We start from the raw sequence: 15,952 nt of genomic DNA, 5'->3' as shown, positions 1-15,952 counted from the left end.
TTGCTGTCGTGTTGTTGTGTAGATTAAAACAGATTAAGTCAAAAATTTATATAAATAAGGAGACTTCTGTTTCTAAACATTATGGCACCCATCAGGCAAAGTTTTCTATTTCAGATTAAACACAAGGTCAAAGGCTGTAAACAAAATCTGAGGGCAGAAGACGTGTGAGTGCAATGTCTGTGGAAGGCTTGTGGTCCAGAAGAATTTTTTTTGTTGTCATTTAGCAGCTATTCCATATAGTTTTCATTCAAGATCTGTGTATATACAATCTATAGAGCATGAGAAAGAATCTGCAAAGTTCAGTATATCAAAATAGTATTTCTCAGCAACATTTACAATATGAACACTGAAAGTTCCCTTGGCTATTGTCTGCTTTAATCTGAGGTTATTCTTCATGTTCAGTTAACCTTGTAAATGTGCATTTTTGTCTCTCAGAATGATTCATCAATGTAATTAAAATCATAAAAGACAGTATTTCTATATTTGCTTAAACATGACACTCTAAATTTGGTTCCTTGTTAAAAATCCAGCTTTTGTCTTTCTTGTAAAATCATTTCCTAGAAATAAACTTGGTAAGTGTAATCTGCAGTCTTGAAGTAGACATACTGCACTTCTCAGACTGTAGGAGACCTTGACCCCATGAGATCTGTTTTATGTGAGAAATAAATCTGCTTGGCAAAATGTGTAAATTTCTCTTGGCAAGAGGATGGAATTTTTCCCTAAAAGTGGAGTTACACAGAATGGTTAAATTTGGTTTATTTGCTATATCTTTGTTATTTATTGTACGGGTTGTTAACAGTCCTTCAGATTAGCTCATTGTCTCTCCTGTGTTCTATCAAACAAGCAATCTGTTTATCCTTTACTGTTTATTGCCATTGTTTATTGTGGATTCTGTTTATTGACAGATATTAGAAGGCAGACAAATTATTCTGTGTTGACAGCCATATTAATAAACATGGTAGGAATTTCTGTTAGGCAAGTTAGGAGCTGATAAAAATCAGTTGGTTTGCAGGGAGGGATTTTTGCTTGTTTGTTTTCATCCAGCTTTTTTAACTAGGCCTCACCTTTGTAATCCTCATTGCAAAACAAGGTTTGGCAAACAGGTTCAGCAGTGGATTGTTTTGATGTGCTTTTGGAGGCTATCATTTTGCCAGGTTGGTTTCCTCTCCTCTCTCTCTCACTGCTGTGACCTACTCAGGAATCACTCTTGCTTTGGAATATACATCACTTGTTTGTTTTACCCACCTGTCAGCCAGCATGCAGTGTCAGGTAAAACTGATGCTGTTCCACAGCTGAAAAAAAACTGGTTTAGAGTTAAAAAGCCCAAGACCTGTGCTTGTATTCTTCCTCCAGAGCAGCAGCTGCAGGTCAGCTTTAGAAATGCATTTCTTACCCAGTCGGAGCGATGCCAGTCCGCAGAGAGAAGGTTATAAAAACCTTTCCCTGACAGCAACCTGAGGAGTAAATATCAGGAAATAAAAGTTATAAGAGGAAACATTCAGGCCAGAAGAGTAAGTAAAACTGTCTGGCTTGGAATTAGGTAACACAGTGAAGCACAGCCTCGGGGAGGTTCAATCTGCCTGGCAATGCCCGTGGTTGGGTCTGGCAGCCAGGGAAGTGCATTCTGAGAATTCAGCCACTGCTGTAAAAGTGCACTGGGTGAAATGCAGCTCCTTTATTCACCAGGAGAAAACGTGCAGAATTTTAGTTTCAAAGTAAGTAAACTTGGAGGAATTTGTCAAGTGGGAAAAAACATAATGTTGCCCCAATTTCCAAAGAGTCTTTTGCAGCTGCTGAAGAAAGCCTTCTTCTCCTCCTTACCTCTGATGCGCTTGCTTTTCCTCCACATGAGAGTCAAATCCTGATTGTAATGTGTTAGGTGACAAGCTGGTCAGATTTTCCTAATATTGCTGATTATTTTGCTCTCAGGAGGACTTTTGCTATTCAAGATAATGATTAGTGTGCATCTGAGTGACTATGTAGAGTCTCCAGAGAGAAACCTAAATGTTGGTTTCAAAGCAGTTCTCTGCTACTGAAAGTCATGATTAGTCTGTTGTTCCTCATCTCAGCAGAGTGTTAGAAACATATTCTGTGTGCAGCTATAAAGTTAAAAGCAACAAGGAAGAGTAACATAGAGTGCTGTTAAATCAAAGACTTGACTTAGTCACTCTCTGTACTGCATAAAAGTTGAATTATTAAATGACTTGATCATATGAGCACTGGTACATCCAAAATAACAGCATGGAACAGGTGACTATGGTCTGATTTTTTTTTTTCCCATGTGTGGACTACTTCTGTGCTATTAAAAATATGAGTCCTGTTTGTATAACTGTATTTTCAAACACAAAAATGGTGTAGCAATATAACATATGCATGTTCTCCACAATGATGGAAAATGCCTGCATGCAACAGACTAAAGTGCCTGTTCATCACAGCTCTGCTTGGAGTCTTAGATACAAATTCCTCACCTGTGGTGTTTTAACTTTGTAAACAAAATAATGTTGTTTACATGACTGAACCTCAGCTCTTGGTTACCTGACTGTAAATTAGAAATAACTGAAAACACGGGGTGTGGTGGTGTGTGTGATCTCAAGGACGTGCACTCGGTTTCTGTTTGGATTAATGACAGTGAATTCTCATTTTTGAATGGATATACATGGACTGTGTGCCTGTGTAATATAAAATACTGCCCTATCACTTATAGCTCACCTTGTTTCTCATACTCATCTTCCTTATTTCCTTAAGATTTGCATTGTTTTTTTCTTTTTGTATGAACACCATGTCTATAGTTTTCTGTGTTTAATTTTCCTCTTGATGGAACACCTTAAAGTGCAGTTTGCTCTGTTAGAGTTAACATTCTGATGACCTTTTTTCTTTTATGAAAGGGGACAGCGAAAAGTAGTTTTTAAAAATCTTTGTTTGGGTAGCACTGGGTTTCTTCCCTGAAGGGAAAAGGTGCAACCCCCTAGTTACAAGTTAATTCATTTTGATTACTTCTTTCATAGCACAGTTTATAGCATAGCTCCTGGTCCTGGAGCACAAGTAATCACAGAGACTGAGAAAAAGAGCCTTGCTGTGAGGGCCTAATGTTTGGGTAGTAGAGAAAATATAAACTGGGCTTTCCATGGTTCCAGTCAGAGGTTTGATTGTTTCTTTAGCATTGTAACTCAAACTTGTCATTGAATTGTTTGGCATTTTGAGCTCCATCACTTGCCAACTTCAGCTGGTGTAGGAGTATTTTGAGCTTTTTTCAAGATGGAAATGAATTGAGTGTTACCATCCATTTCTGTGTCATTGCAGTCAACAGTTTCATGAGGAATCCTTTTTTTAAAATTATAGTTGGATGATTTCCCATACAATCTGCATATTATTCATTCTTTTCAGTGCATCCTGTAACAGAATGATTCCTGTCTGATAACACAGAAACTTAAATCCCCTCTGTGATTATGTGGTAGGTTACATCAACATTAGCATTATCACTTTGGGAAAAAAAAAAAAAAACAAAACTGCTGCACTTGTACATTATTTAAAAAAAACTAAAAAACTTACTTTTTTTTTTAAATTTATTGATGGACACATAATCATCATGAAACATCTCATAGTATATGTCCACATTTGGGAATGCAGGACTCACAGAACATTTACTTTTACACCTAGATCATAAAAGTTGTTTTCCGTATCTTCACTCAAACTTAAGTACAGGCAAGAAGTATAAAAATTACCTGTCACATTATTCACAGGCTAGACCAAGGTAGTGTAATACCATGGACCACTAAGCTAATTTAGAAGAAAAATGAAAAGAGGTTTCTTTATAGAAGGCATTTGTATGTAATATATGTAGAAGAGTTTAGAATTTTGACAGTTTGAGATTGTATCCTCTTTAGAGAGAATGCATAATGATTTTTATTTCTGTTGAAATATGCATAACTTTCTGAAGGTAACTTTCAACTTTCATTAGGGCCCTTAAAAGTGATTTTCACCCACACTGGTGTAAAACAGAGGGCACTAAATCTTAACTCTTCAGTGAATGTGGCTTCTCAGTTGTTTTTGCCATCAGCCCCTGCATCCTCCCTCCCACCCTGTCCTGCCCTCTTTCCTTCCTTTTTATCACTCTCTGGGGAGACTTACTGCAGTTTCTTGATTTCAGTATTTACATGCTTAGGCTGACACATCATGCACTTCTCTCAAAAGAACTCAAAAGCTTTCCAAGATTTCTTTGTTATGGGAAAAGGAACAAAAGAACCATCCTTGATGGAGAGAACTCAGAGTCTAGTTTACAAAAAAATAACTCTTGTGTTGCAGGCTGCTTTTGATGTGCTCATGTTGGTGTAGAGGGAGGGCTTGGCAGCTTGGAGTGCTCAGTGCATCTCCCTTGTGTCTGCTCTAAAGTGAGCAGGAAACTGGTGTTTGAACCCCAAACACATTTTATTTTTAAATGCATCTCTATACGTAATCAATGTGGCTTTGTGGAAGGAAGCAAAGTCTGTGGTTTACTTCATCTCCACAAATACAACCTTGTACCTGTGTGTGCACCCTGAAAGCAGGGCTGAGTAGTCTGACCTGTGGTGTTCTTTATTCAGAGCTGGTTTTGTATCAGCAATGTAGTCGTTGATCAAACAGTTCCAGTGCTTTTACGTTCTGAAGTTCTGGAGCTCTGTATTCTTAATGCAGTTATCTCACCATCCCGAATCACAGCATTAATCTCATTGTTGCTCCATATCCAGATGATTTTCTCCAGTCCCTTTCCATCCAGGAAAGAGTTAGTACAGCCATGTATGTACTTTGTCTTGAGGTTTCTGACTGGCTGCTTGGATTATCTACAGCTGACCAGGCCCTTCTGGTGAATGTTCTGCAGTTTATATTACATTATTATTTATGTCCTCCTTCATTGAGTGTCAGCCAGTACCAATTAATTTATCAGACCCAACTATATTTACCAAGAAATTCCATTAGAAGTATCACAGCATCATTTTCTTGGAGGGATCAGGGCAGACCATATACAAAGACACGACGTGCTTAATTCAGCCTTAGCTGCTCAACAGAGAACTTCAGAGCCTGTGGCATTTGTGTGAATGTGCTTGCAAGAGATTTAGCACTAGTTGTCTGAGTCTGTAATTCCAGACAGAATCTTTTTGGGTTTGTAAACCTCAAACAAAAGGCATGTTTCTGCTCTTGCATCTAGACTGGGAGGAGTTTGCATGATAGCAGTGTGTTGCTGTGATGATCTGTGATTCAGCAGCTTTTCCATCTGAAAATACAGCTCTGCATGGCTCCCTTCATTCCCTACTTTACTTCTCTTTTTTCCCTGGTACATGTTAAATTTTTTAAGGGAATAACACAGCTGCTAGTTGTCCATGGGGAGTTACTGGAGATGTTTCATGGCTGTATGAAAGAATCAAAGTACCAGCGTGCTTAGTATACCAGCAAGTCTTTGCAAAGAAGCAAATGTGTATCAACCTCAGGATGGCTGCTTGGGAACCAGATCCCTTTTCTGAGCTGCCTCTGGAGAGTTTGATGCTGTTGCACTTGCTGCTGAGAGAGTTTATTGACTGTGTGTTAGAACTTTGTGGGCACCAAGGTGCAGCAGTAGGAGTTGGTTGTGTCAGGGTGAAGAGAGAGGGTTCCTTTATTTGTGGACAGCAGGGAACTACCAGTGTGGAACAAGGAATAGTTCCAGGAGTCCCCAGCAGGCTGCTTTGGGACTACCTGTGGGTCCAAACCACAGCTGCCCTTCTGACTCAGGAATTCTGCTGTCTTCATAATAGCTCTGCTTTTCTTTATTCACACTGAGTTTTCCCTGACCAATGGGTTTTTTCTGTCTCTAGCATAAATTAGTGTTTTCTAATTTCTCAGTTCAGTCAGGGGTTAGTGTAGTACTCACCAATAATTCATTAATTCATTAGTCCATCTGTTCATTTGGATGCTAATTGAGTAGAATTTGGTAGTGAGAGCATGGTGAAATTGTTAAGGTTAATGACTCAGTGTTTTACAAGACAAAATGCATTTGATGTTCAATTGATTGCTTGAGTTGTTTTATTGAATAATATGAATATTTAGCTACTTAATTTCATGGAAGAGCATCTTTGTTATTGCACTAATGCTAGTGAAACTGATGACGTCCTCATCAGTTTGGATACATTACTCTGCTCCAAAAAATTCTGTCTGGCCTCGCAAATCCTAGTGCTTTGATGTCCCAAACATCCCACAGTGCATCCAGAAGGGGAAAATTCTTTATGTGAACTTACCTTATAGTATTAAAATCACACAGCTTCTTTGGCATTCATTGCCACTGCACGAGTCCATGTTGTTTCTGTGAGCTCTGTCCTTGCAGATTCTCCCAGAGGCTCCTCAGTGCCTTGGAATTGACTGAGGATTGTTGGAATCAATGGAAGAAATACAGCCTGGGAGTTAACAGGATCAATGAGATATGGGAAAATGTAAAATTTGTTTAGATACCAATTAATTGATTCTGTTTGAAGCATCTAGCTACTGAAAATATGTATTATCTAAAGATAGATGTCACTGAATTCGCTGTTCTTTCCAGGGAATTAAATGACCTGGTGCATTCATGGTAATGATTTACCACTGTCCTGAGTGGCTGAATTCAACTATCCAACTAAAAATCTTCTGGTAGAATATCTGGATAAGTATCAAAACTTGTTTTGTGCCAGTAGATATTAGTAGTGTGGCAATCAGTTTTGTCTTTTTGGGGGAAAAAAAATCAAGATCACTTGTCAACCAAACAGCTGTGGTTTGGGTCAGTGATGCATTCTCGCTGGTAATATTTGCAATATTTATATGTCTTATCATGGGCACTGAAGAATTGGTTAATAAGACTTCTGATAAATAAATATTGTCTTGAAGACATTATTATTCTCAGCAAAAGACAAGTTTTATTCTTGCTGCAAGGTGGTGAGCCTCCCACCTACACAGCATCTGTCCAGTGTCTGACATTAGATCTCTTCATCCAGTGTAATAAATATCTCTGAGCACTAAAAAGAAAAGTTGGAAATAGGAAGCATTGAATCAGGAAATAAAATAAAATAATATTTCATTGTGAAAGACATTGGCACTGGGATTCATGGCTTCCAGACCATGGGGTGATCTTCCTGGAACTTTATGTTTCCACGTAATTTGAATGCTCACAACTGTTCATATAATGTTACAAAATGTTCTTGCACCCTTCACACAACACATCTAAGAAAAGCTGTTCTCTCTGAATGTACTGAATCTTACTGAGCCTCCTATTTCTAAATTCTGGAACTTTGGGAAGTTCCTGTGCCAAGTGCCAGATTTCTGACTTGGGCCACTCCCACCTAAACTGCTGATTCTGCTTGCAGTGTAAAGAGCACCAAGGGAAAACTGCAGAGAAATAAAGCCAGGCAAGTATCCTGACATCCTAAAAGTTGCTTTCTTTGTGCTGCAGTCTGTGAATTTATAGCTTTACAGTGATTATTTCAATTCACTTACTAACATAAGGAAGAAAACATTAAATTAAAAGAGATGAGAGAAATGTGCTTATATTCTTTTCATTATGACTGTTGGCTGGGATTTTTCTGGCTGCAGTTGAGTTGAATAATAAAATAACTTGTGCAGCAGTGCTTCCAATTCTGCCTCTCCTGTATTCTGTGCAGTCTTGTTTGGCAGGTCTTGCTCTTTTTGTCCAGCATTGGGTGGCATTGCAAGGTCACTGCACATCTTCACCAGAATATTCAAACAGAAAATAGATGTGGTTTTGTTTCTTTTCTAGAAGTTCTTCAGTCAACTGAAATGGGGAAAATGCAGAAGAAAAGACTCTTGTCAGAAACACCTTCTGACAAACCCATTTTCCAGAGTAGGGGCATTCTCACTTTGAAGACACGTGTTAGGCTGTGGCACTTCCAGAGCTTTGCCTTGTAAAAATAATTTTAAAGCACCTATTTTATGTCTTTTGCATCAGTGAAACAAACTTTTACATCATTTTATAATCCTTTGTGGATTTGTGAGGTGATATTTTAATTACCTATCTAGAGCATTTGTTAGAAAGGGTGAAGCCAGCCTGCCAGTGAGATGGAGAGGCAGGAAATCTCTTCTGCAATATATTTGCAGCCCAATGGGCCTTTAGTGGTGAGAAATCCTATATGCCTGTTATTAATTCATCAATTCAATTTAACCCACACTTTAGGGAACCACACTTTGGCTTGAGTCTGTTCTATTCTACATAATCCACTATTCCAGTAAATGTTTCAGTCTGCAGTACCCTCCCAAAGTAAAAGTAATCCACACAGCTGATGATAAATCATGTTTTAGTCTGTGAGATGCCTTTTCCATTAATCTCTTTTTGGTCCTCTTACAGTCAAACCCCTGGTTTCAATCACCCTGCCAGGCAGTAAACAAAAAGGGGAAAGATGGAGAGGTGAAACAACTCTTTCACAAAGAAATGCAATTGTATATTTTCTGCCAGGACACCATAAGAGCCTGTGGTGCAGATTTCAGAGGTGTTTTTGTTCTTCTCTCTGCTCTATCCTTTCTCCTGACAAGGCTTTCTCCATCACACTATGACAATTTTTTGGTGTTGAATACAGATGCAGACAAGTCCTGATGCAGTCTGGGTTACTGGGTTCCAGTTTTGGGCACTGCACAACTTCAGAGTGTGCCTTGTGTGACTTCAGCCTCCCAGCTGAACCTGTGCCCAGCTTGTGTCTACTTTGTGTGCCAGTGGCCAGACACTGCACATTTGTGTGTATCCCTCAGTTTTCTGCAGTTCTGCTTTTGGTACTGTTGTACCTTCAAAAAGGCAAAAAGACTGAAACAGGTTAATGGCTCATGGAACACACATGGCATGTATTTACATGGGACAGGTAACAGCATCGTGTCAGTCCTGATGCAGCATTAGCAGCCCCTAAATTCTCATCTTCTAGGCATTATTCTTTTTTTTTTTCTCCTGGCTTCCATGCTTCTTTTGTGTATTTGCCTTGCAGGCTTTAGGAGTGTAAGATTAGCACGTTTATGCCTCTTGCCTACCTGTACAAATTTCAGAAGGATTTCTGCTCTCACTTCCTCTCTGTTTGTACCTTTCTTGGTTCCTTCTTTTGTCTCCTGTGCAATATAAAATTGAATATTGTGAAGTGCTGAAGGGCAGTGCTGACCTGAATATGGATAATTCTGACAAATGTTAATAAGGGTGAAGCAAACTGGATAAAGAACTTTAGTCTAAAGATTGTTTTTCCAGTTTGGGCATCTTTATTGCTGAGTGGAGAAACCTCCAGTGCCTGTTACTTTTAGAAAAAACAAACAACAAAAAAGCCTCACCACCCTCAGCCCCCTCCTCTCCTCCCCCCACAAAAAAAATTAATTCTGGCAATATTAACAGGTTAAAAACAGAAGGAGGATTTCTTGTAAAAGCGGGGAAACATTCAGCAGGCAAGAAAAATCTGTTTGGGTGTGGAATGAGAGCATATTAAGGAATTATTACTTACATAGTTTGAGTACATAAATTCACAATTTCTCTAACTAGTAATTTTACTGTTTCTCAAGTAATAGTCAAGAAAACAGAATCTCTTGTGGATTCAGAATTGCCTAGTAAAATGCTCACACATATTTACAGAAATAATTCCAGTTCTAAGACAATGTGAGGCAAAATTTTATTTTTTTTAAACACTTTTTTTATTTAATGACAGCAAAATGGATCTCTAAAGCATGCCTTGGTATTTATTGTTTTACATTAAATCACCAGAAGTGCTGTGGGATTTTATTCGTGATTTAAAATGCATTGGTTGAAAGTTGGCATATAAATTGAAGGTATGTTATAAGACAGAACACAAGGGATGGCAAATTTAGTACCTTTAAAGGTGAAACATTTTGTTCACTTAATTAGTTGAGGAAGGACAAGTTAAGTTAGAAAAATGAGTGTAGAAAATCAGAAGTGAATTTTAGTGCATGTGTCCATCATAAATAAGCAAGAGTAAGCCAGATTTGGGGTCTTAAGAGATTTTTGCCTGCATTTTCGATCTCCATTTAATTGATTCATAAATCAATTAATTACTGTCACAAGACCCAAGGGCAGCAGGAAATTGGGTTCAAATTAAAAAGAAAAGGAGGCAATTTGTTTTAAGATTGAAAGTTGAATGTTCAATCGAAGTTTAATCAGAAGTGACCCATTATTTGAAAAGTGGAACATCAATGTCGTTCTAATTTCACAGAATGCTTCATTAAATGAGTATTGAAAAGACCAGGTTAACTGATCGTTCCAAAAGGACCCCGAGACAAAGGGACAGTTTGGAAAGTCACTTCTCAATGCAAGTTATGCTTGTTCATTTCTCTTCTGAAGAGTTCACAGAGATACCAAATCATTTCACTGGGAATTCAAGGAATTTTGGAGTGATCCTTTGTAGATTATAAAGTTTGTTTGATGAAAACGTAACTTCATATCAGAGGAGAAAATGTTCTTAATCCATTTGGATAGCCATGAACTTGAAGAAAAATTAACAGAATGCAATGGAGAAAATTTTCAAATAAATAGTGGAAGTTGGGCCTGCTAAATTTTAGGATTTCACAGTGGTCTGACCTTGCAAAGGATTTTCCATAATTTGATGCCACCTCCAGAGCATTCCCAGTGCGTTGAAGACTGTGCCCTCTGTGAGAGCAATGCCTGGCTGGGGCAGAGGTGATGTTTGTGTTTAGGAGAGAACAAGGACAACAACTGCAGCTGCAGCTCCTGCTGTGGCTGAAAAGCACAAAGGAATAATGCAGTTGGTTTCAATGGTTTTGGATTAGCAAATCTTTCTCTTGGTGTGCATTTGCTGGAAATTTGCTTAGCAAATTGCTCTTCAAAAAAAGCCAAAGTACAACACTCAAGAGTTTGGTGAAAGAATAAAGAAGTGTGATTCAGCTCTTGGAAGGTGTTGCTCTTGCTGTTCAATGCTGAGAGGTGCTCTTGGAGCATCACCTGGACTCCTCTCCCTGCCTGTGCTCCCTGGTAAAGAGTGGGCTTCTCTTAGTTGGAAAGCTTATGCAGCTCTCTCTGATGAGTGTAGTGCTTGAAAAACAGCAAAAGGCAAGAGAAACAAAGTTGGCCTTTCTAGCAGCTCTTTATGGAGGAGCTTTTTATGAGGAAGGAAAAAAAAAAGGCAGCCACAGCTGTTTTAAACATTTGCTTTTACAAGTGCACAGCAAGATGATTTCAGATGTCAGCAGGTTATTTCAAACAGAAATCCTTTTCAGGATCTCTGCAAGCAGGTCTTGATTCCTCCATGAGCAAAACAACTCGTCCCTTGTGATGTCCAGGTTGTTTTGATTCATTTCTGAGTGTTCCCAGTGGATGCTGAGTTCCTGCAGAGGCTGCTGGGTTACCTGGCCCAGCTGGGCTCTGAATGCAGTGGGGAGAAGCCAGGTGAGCAGTGCCTCCCTCCTTTCCAGGCAGCTGATCCACCAAGCTTTAGATCCCAAAAAAAAGGATATTAGACGGAGCGATAATCTCACCTTGTGTTGCAAATCTCATTTGGCAGTCACTCCCTTCTGTGCTCTCAGAGAGACACTCAAGAGTGAATATAAATAATATAACTCTCTCTAAGGTATTGATTGCAGGTATGTGACTGATGATGAGCAGCATTACCCCACCACAGCAGGATGAGGCTGTTCCTCAGCAACCCCCAGTCAAATGACACCACTCTGTAAACTGGTGTGCCAACTTGAAACAAAGATGGATAGTTATGAGTTAATGCTGAAGAATGTCTTTTATCTTTGTGATGAATGACTTTGTGCGTCATCTTCTCCCTGAGATTAAAAAAAAAAAAAAAAAAAAAAACTTGAAGAAAAAAAAAACTTCATTTATTTTTCTGATACTTCTGTGACAAGTTATGCAACACAAAAATTTATATGATGCGGTGCTAATTATATATTTTATTTTTAAGAAAGTGGTGGGAGTTTGCCACCAGAAATAATCTCCTAGAAATGCATGGAAATACTGATAGACTATTGAGCATGAAGGCATTAATATATAGAAAAATTAAACAATCAATTTCACCAACAATGTAACAAAATTCCTGTTTTAGGCATTTGGGCACCTTTGAGGCTTAGAGGTTTGTTTTATATTGTTTTGCCTTTTCTTCCAGTCCACTCCTTGATATTGGTTTCTTGTTTCCTTGTGACACAAATTATGCAAGTGATGCCTCGCTTTTTTTTACAGTACAAGAAGAGATGAACATTCTGTATAAACAACATATTAGATTGTCTGGTGTTAAAAGAGTGGTCAACATAAAATATCTATTTTTAGGGAATTGACAAAAATCCTTTATTAGGTAGATGGTATTACTGGATAGAGAAGTAGGATGGTTGCAGAAGATAAAGGAGTATTCCTTGATTTTTGTGGTTACATTTCTTCTGAAGACTTAAATCATAACATAGTTAATAAAATGTCTGATTGCTACTTAGCTCAGAATAAAGCTGTGTGGATTTTTTTTTTCTCCCTGTAGGCAAAATTTTTAGCTGCTTTGGAAAGCACAGAGACAACTGCCATTCCAGAAATAGTCATGAGTTAAGGGGGTTTTGCCTTTTTGGGGGGCTTGGAATCAGTTAATGAGATGAGTGAAATAAGTTTCATAATCATCAAATTTTAATAAAGATTTGAAGGATTTTTCAATCTATCAACAAAATTCAATAACCAGATGAAAGAGGAATTCAGTATGGAATCCTAAAAAGCCCCTTCTTTCTCACAGAATTCCAGCTTTCTCTCTGAAGCTCTTTTTCCTGCACATGCAACAAAAACTGAAGAGCTGGATCCCTCCTTCAGCCTGCATGAAACCATTGCAAAGGTAAGAGAAATGGAGATCTCATTTATACATACTCTCCTCTTGACTTTCCTAATAATTTTGAAATATAATCTATTTTTTTTCCTGTGAATCCTTTGAATATAGTTTAAAACTGCGGAGTTCTCTTCCCTGGGATCCACGTTGGGAATATTCTTTACATTGGTCAACTTGTCTGATCAAAGCAGTTTCACGTGTGAGATTCTGTTGTTTTGCATGTTTCACATTGAACTTCCTGGCATGAGAGCAGGGCACTGAGCCCCAGCTGATGGCAGGAAATAGCAGATTTGTTGCTGTGCATTTTGTCAGTGGAGAGGATGCTCTGAGGCACCTTCACACACAAGTGTTGTGAGCTGTCACTGTGGTGTCCCATGGCAGGAGGGGGGGCCTGTCCTGTGATTCTGGAGATTCCCTGCACAGGGGATGCTCCCAGAGTTGATGTGCTCTGACTCCCCTCCCCTGCTCCTGTGGTCCCTCCATGTTTGTTATTAAACAATCTGAAGTACAGGAATTTCACAATTATAAGGCGCACTTCCGGGTGTGCAGCAAATTTCCGAACTTTGCCCATATATAAGGCGCACCGGACTATAAGGCGCACTTTTTTTTTTTTTTAGCAAGGATCCATGTGCAGCAAAGTAATGAATTGGTAACAGAATCACCGATAGCGGGGTTTACTGGCAGGTGCTCAATTTGCAAACATTTTTCACAGATTGGTGTAGCCTTTGAACACAGCCCCAGCGCCCTCCCTCTGCTGCGGGCCCCGGCACTCCCACCCATCCCCGACGCTGGCTGGCGCGGCTCTCGCAGCTCACGGCTCGAGGCTCCGTGCAGCTCCGCGTGGTGCTTGGCACGGCGCACGGCTCCACGCGGCTCACGGCTCCCACTTCTGTGTTGGCAAATTTCCAAACTTTGTCCATATATAAGGCACACCGGACTATAAGGTGCACTTTTATTTTTGCAACGAGGACCCGCGCGCAGCAAAGTAACAAATTAGTAAAGGAATTGCGCGATCGTGGGGTTTACTGGCAGGTGCTCAATTTGCAAACATTTTTCACAGACTGGCGTAGCCTTTAAACGCAGCCCCAGGTGCCCTCCCCATGTCGCGGGCCCCGGCTGGTGCGGCTCTCGCGGCTTGCGGTTTGATGCTCCGCACGGCTCGGCTCAGCTCAGCACGGCGTGCGGCTCCGTGCAGCTCGCGGCTCACGGCTCAGCTCACAGCTCAAGGCTCTGCGCGGTGCACAGCTCACGGCTTGACTCGTGGCTCGAGGCTCCGTGCAGCTCCGTGCAGCTCAGCTCGACTCGCAGCTCGCACTTCCGTGTTGGCAAATTTCCAATCTTTGTCCATATATAAGGCACACCGGATTATAAGGCGCACTTCTGGGTTTCAATCAAAATTTTAGTCAAAAGGGTGCACCTTATACTCCTGAAATTACTGTATTCCTTGCTCAAGGAATACAGTGCTGCTGCTTCTGCCAGCTCAACAATGTTTCTGCAGACGGACACAGCTACAAACTTCTAACAACTTCTTATAAACCACAGTGATGGGAGCCTCACAGATGCCTGTCTCTATTCTAAACTGCTCTTTTTGCAACAGCAGCTGCCTTTGAATCATGTCTTCTGGTCACAACAAAAGTGAATTCAGGAAGATCAGCCATGTGTATATTTAACATGTAGGTGACTCAGCATCTTTGGCAAAATAACCATTGAATGGTCTTGGGGTTGTGCTGGGGTTTCTTCATGTTTGTTTGTTTTTAATTATTACCTGTTTGCTTGGTTATTAAAAAAAAAAAGGCACAAAATCCTAGACATGATTTCAAAGCCTGCCAGAAGGTGACAGTTAAGAGATGAGCACCAGACAAGAGTCTTCTCTGAAGCCCTTTTAATAGAATTGATGTTTTTAAACCATCCTTGATAGCAATTGGCTGAAAAGATTCATCAAATCTATTTCCAGAGTCTGAGGGAAACAGTTGTGTGATTTATTACTCCATAGTTAATTTGTGATTTACTACATAGTGTGTGATGAACCACATGTAATCTGGATAATCTGTAATTTAATATTTTTTCTAGAATGTTGACCAACACAGAAAAATATTTATTAGATACTTGACTGGAAGTGTTTTGATTCTGTTTAAATAATTACATATTATATTAAATAAGGTCACTGAGCTTTATAATTTTCTTTGATAAAAGTTGATGGAGATTGCAATAGGATATGACTGGATTTCCACTTTGCTTTTCAGTGTGTAGCCCAGGAAGCTTTTATAAAGTATATGCAGCAGTGGAGTGACATCCTCAGCATTTAAGGGAAATGCTATAATTTAATTAGTTAACTAACCACTGTTAATGCTATTCCTTAGTCTGAAATCTCAATATTCTCATTGTGGTAGATGGGACCAAGTTATTTCTTCACAAGATTATAAATCTCTACCTTTATAAAAAATTGCTAATTTTTGAAAAAAAACCAAACAAAAAACAAAACCAAAACGAAAAACAACAATAAAACCAAAACAAAAAACAACAACAAAACAACAACAAAAAACCCAACCAAAACAGTCAAACAAAAAAAAAATCCCACCAAAAACAAACCCCACCAAAAAACCCAAACCAAAAAACCCAAACCAAAACTAGTGAGAAATTATCTTGTAGTTAGAGTTTCCAGTCCTCAGCTAGAAATTAATGTTCCTCAGTGGGTACTGCCAAAGAACTGTTTTATACCCATTGCAATTGCAAGTTAAGCAGGTGTCATACCTGCCTCAGATTTTTAAACTTTTAATTTCAAAAGACATTTCACACAAAGATGTTTTTTTATATCCTAAGAGAAATTAAATATTCAAATACAGTAAGTTCAACATTTGGTAATTTAATTGACTTTTTTTCTCTTCTCAGATATAGTTTATGAAAATATTTAAAACTATAACTTTCTACTCTTATTTTTCACTGCATATCACTCACAGTCTGCTTTGCCTGTGTGGCCACTCAGGCTGGTGGAAAAGCTTGTGTTGATTTGAAGCCCTTCATCTCCATTACAGATATAGGATTTTAGTGTTTCTTATTTTTTTCCATGTATATGGCTTGATACTAAATAACAGTGTAAAAGTTTCAGCATAATTTTTTGCATGAGGGTTGGTGTAAGTACAAATAATCAGCTCAGTGTGCCTTGTGCTCTC

General features: G+C 39.1%; 1 protein-coding gene across 1 annotated transcript in view; it reads left to right on the top strand.

The window, feature by feature from the left end:
* Positions 1-15,952, top strand: part of NAALADL2 (N-acetylated alpha-linked acidic dipeptidase like 2) — a 309,883-nt gene that overhangs the window by 240,723 nt on the left and 53,208 nt on the right. The window contains exon 11 of the mRNA XM_033069309.1: positions 12,696-12,791. Coding sequence (XP_032925200.1) covers positions 12,696-12,791 — 96 coding nt within the window. The remainder of the gene's footprint in view (positions 1-12,695; positions 12,792-15,952) is intronic.

Source organism: Catharus ustulatus, chromosome 10 (genome assembly GCF_009819885.2).
Source record: "Catharus ustulatus isolate bCatUst1 chromosome 10, bCatUst1.pri.v2, whole genome shotgun sequence".
NCBI classification, from domain to species: Eukaryota; Metazoa; Chordata; class Aves; order Passeriformes; family Turdidae; genus Catharus; species Catharus ustulatus.
This window is presented reverse-complemented; position numbering and strand designations above follow the sequence as displayed.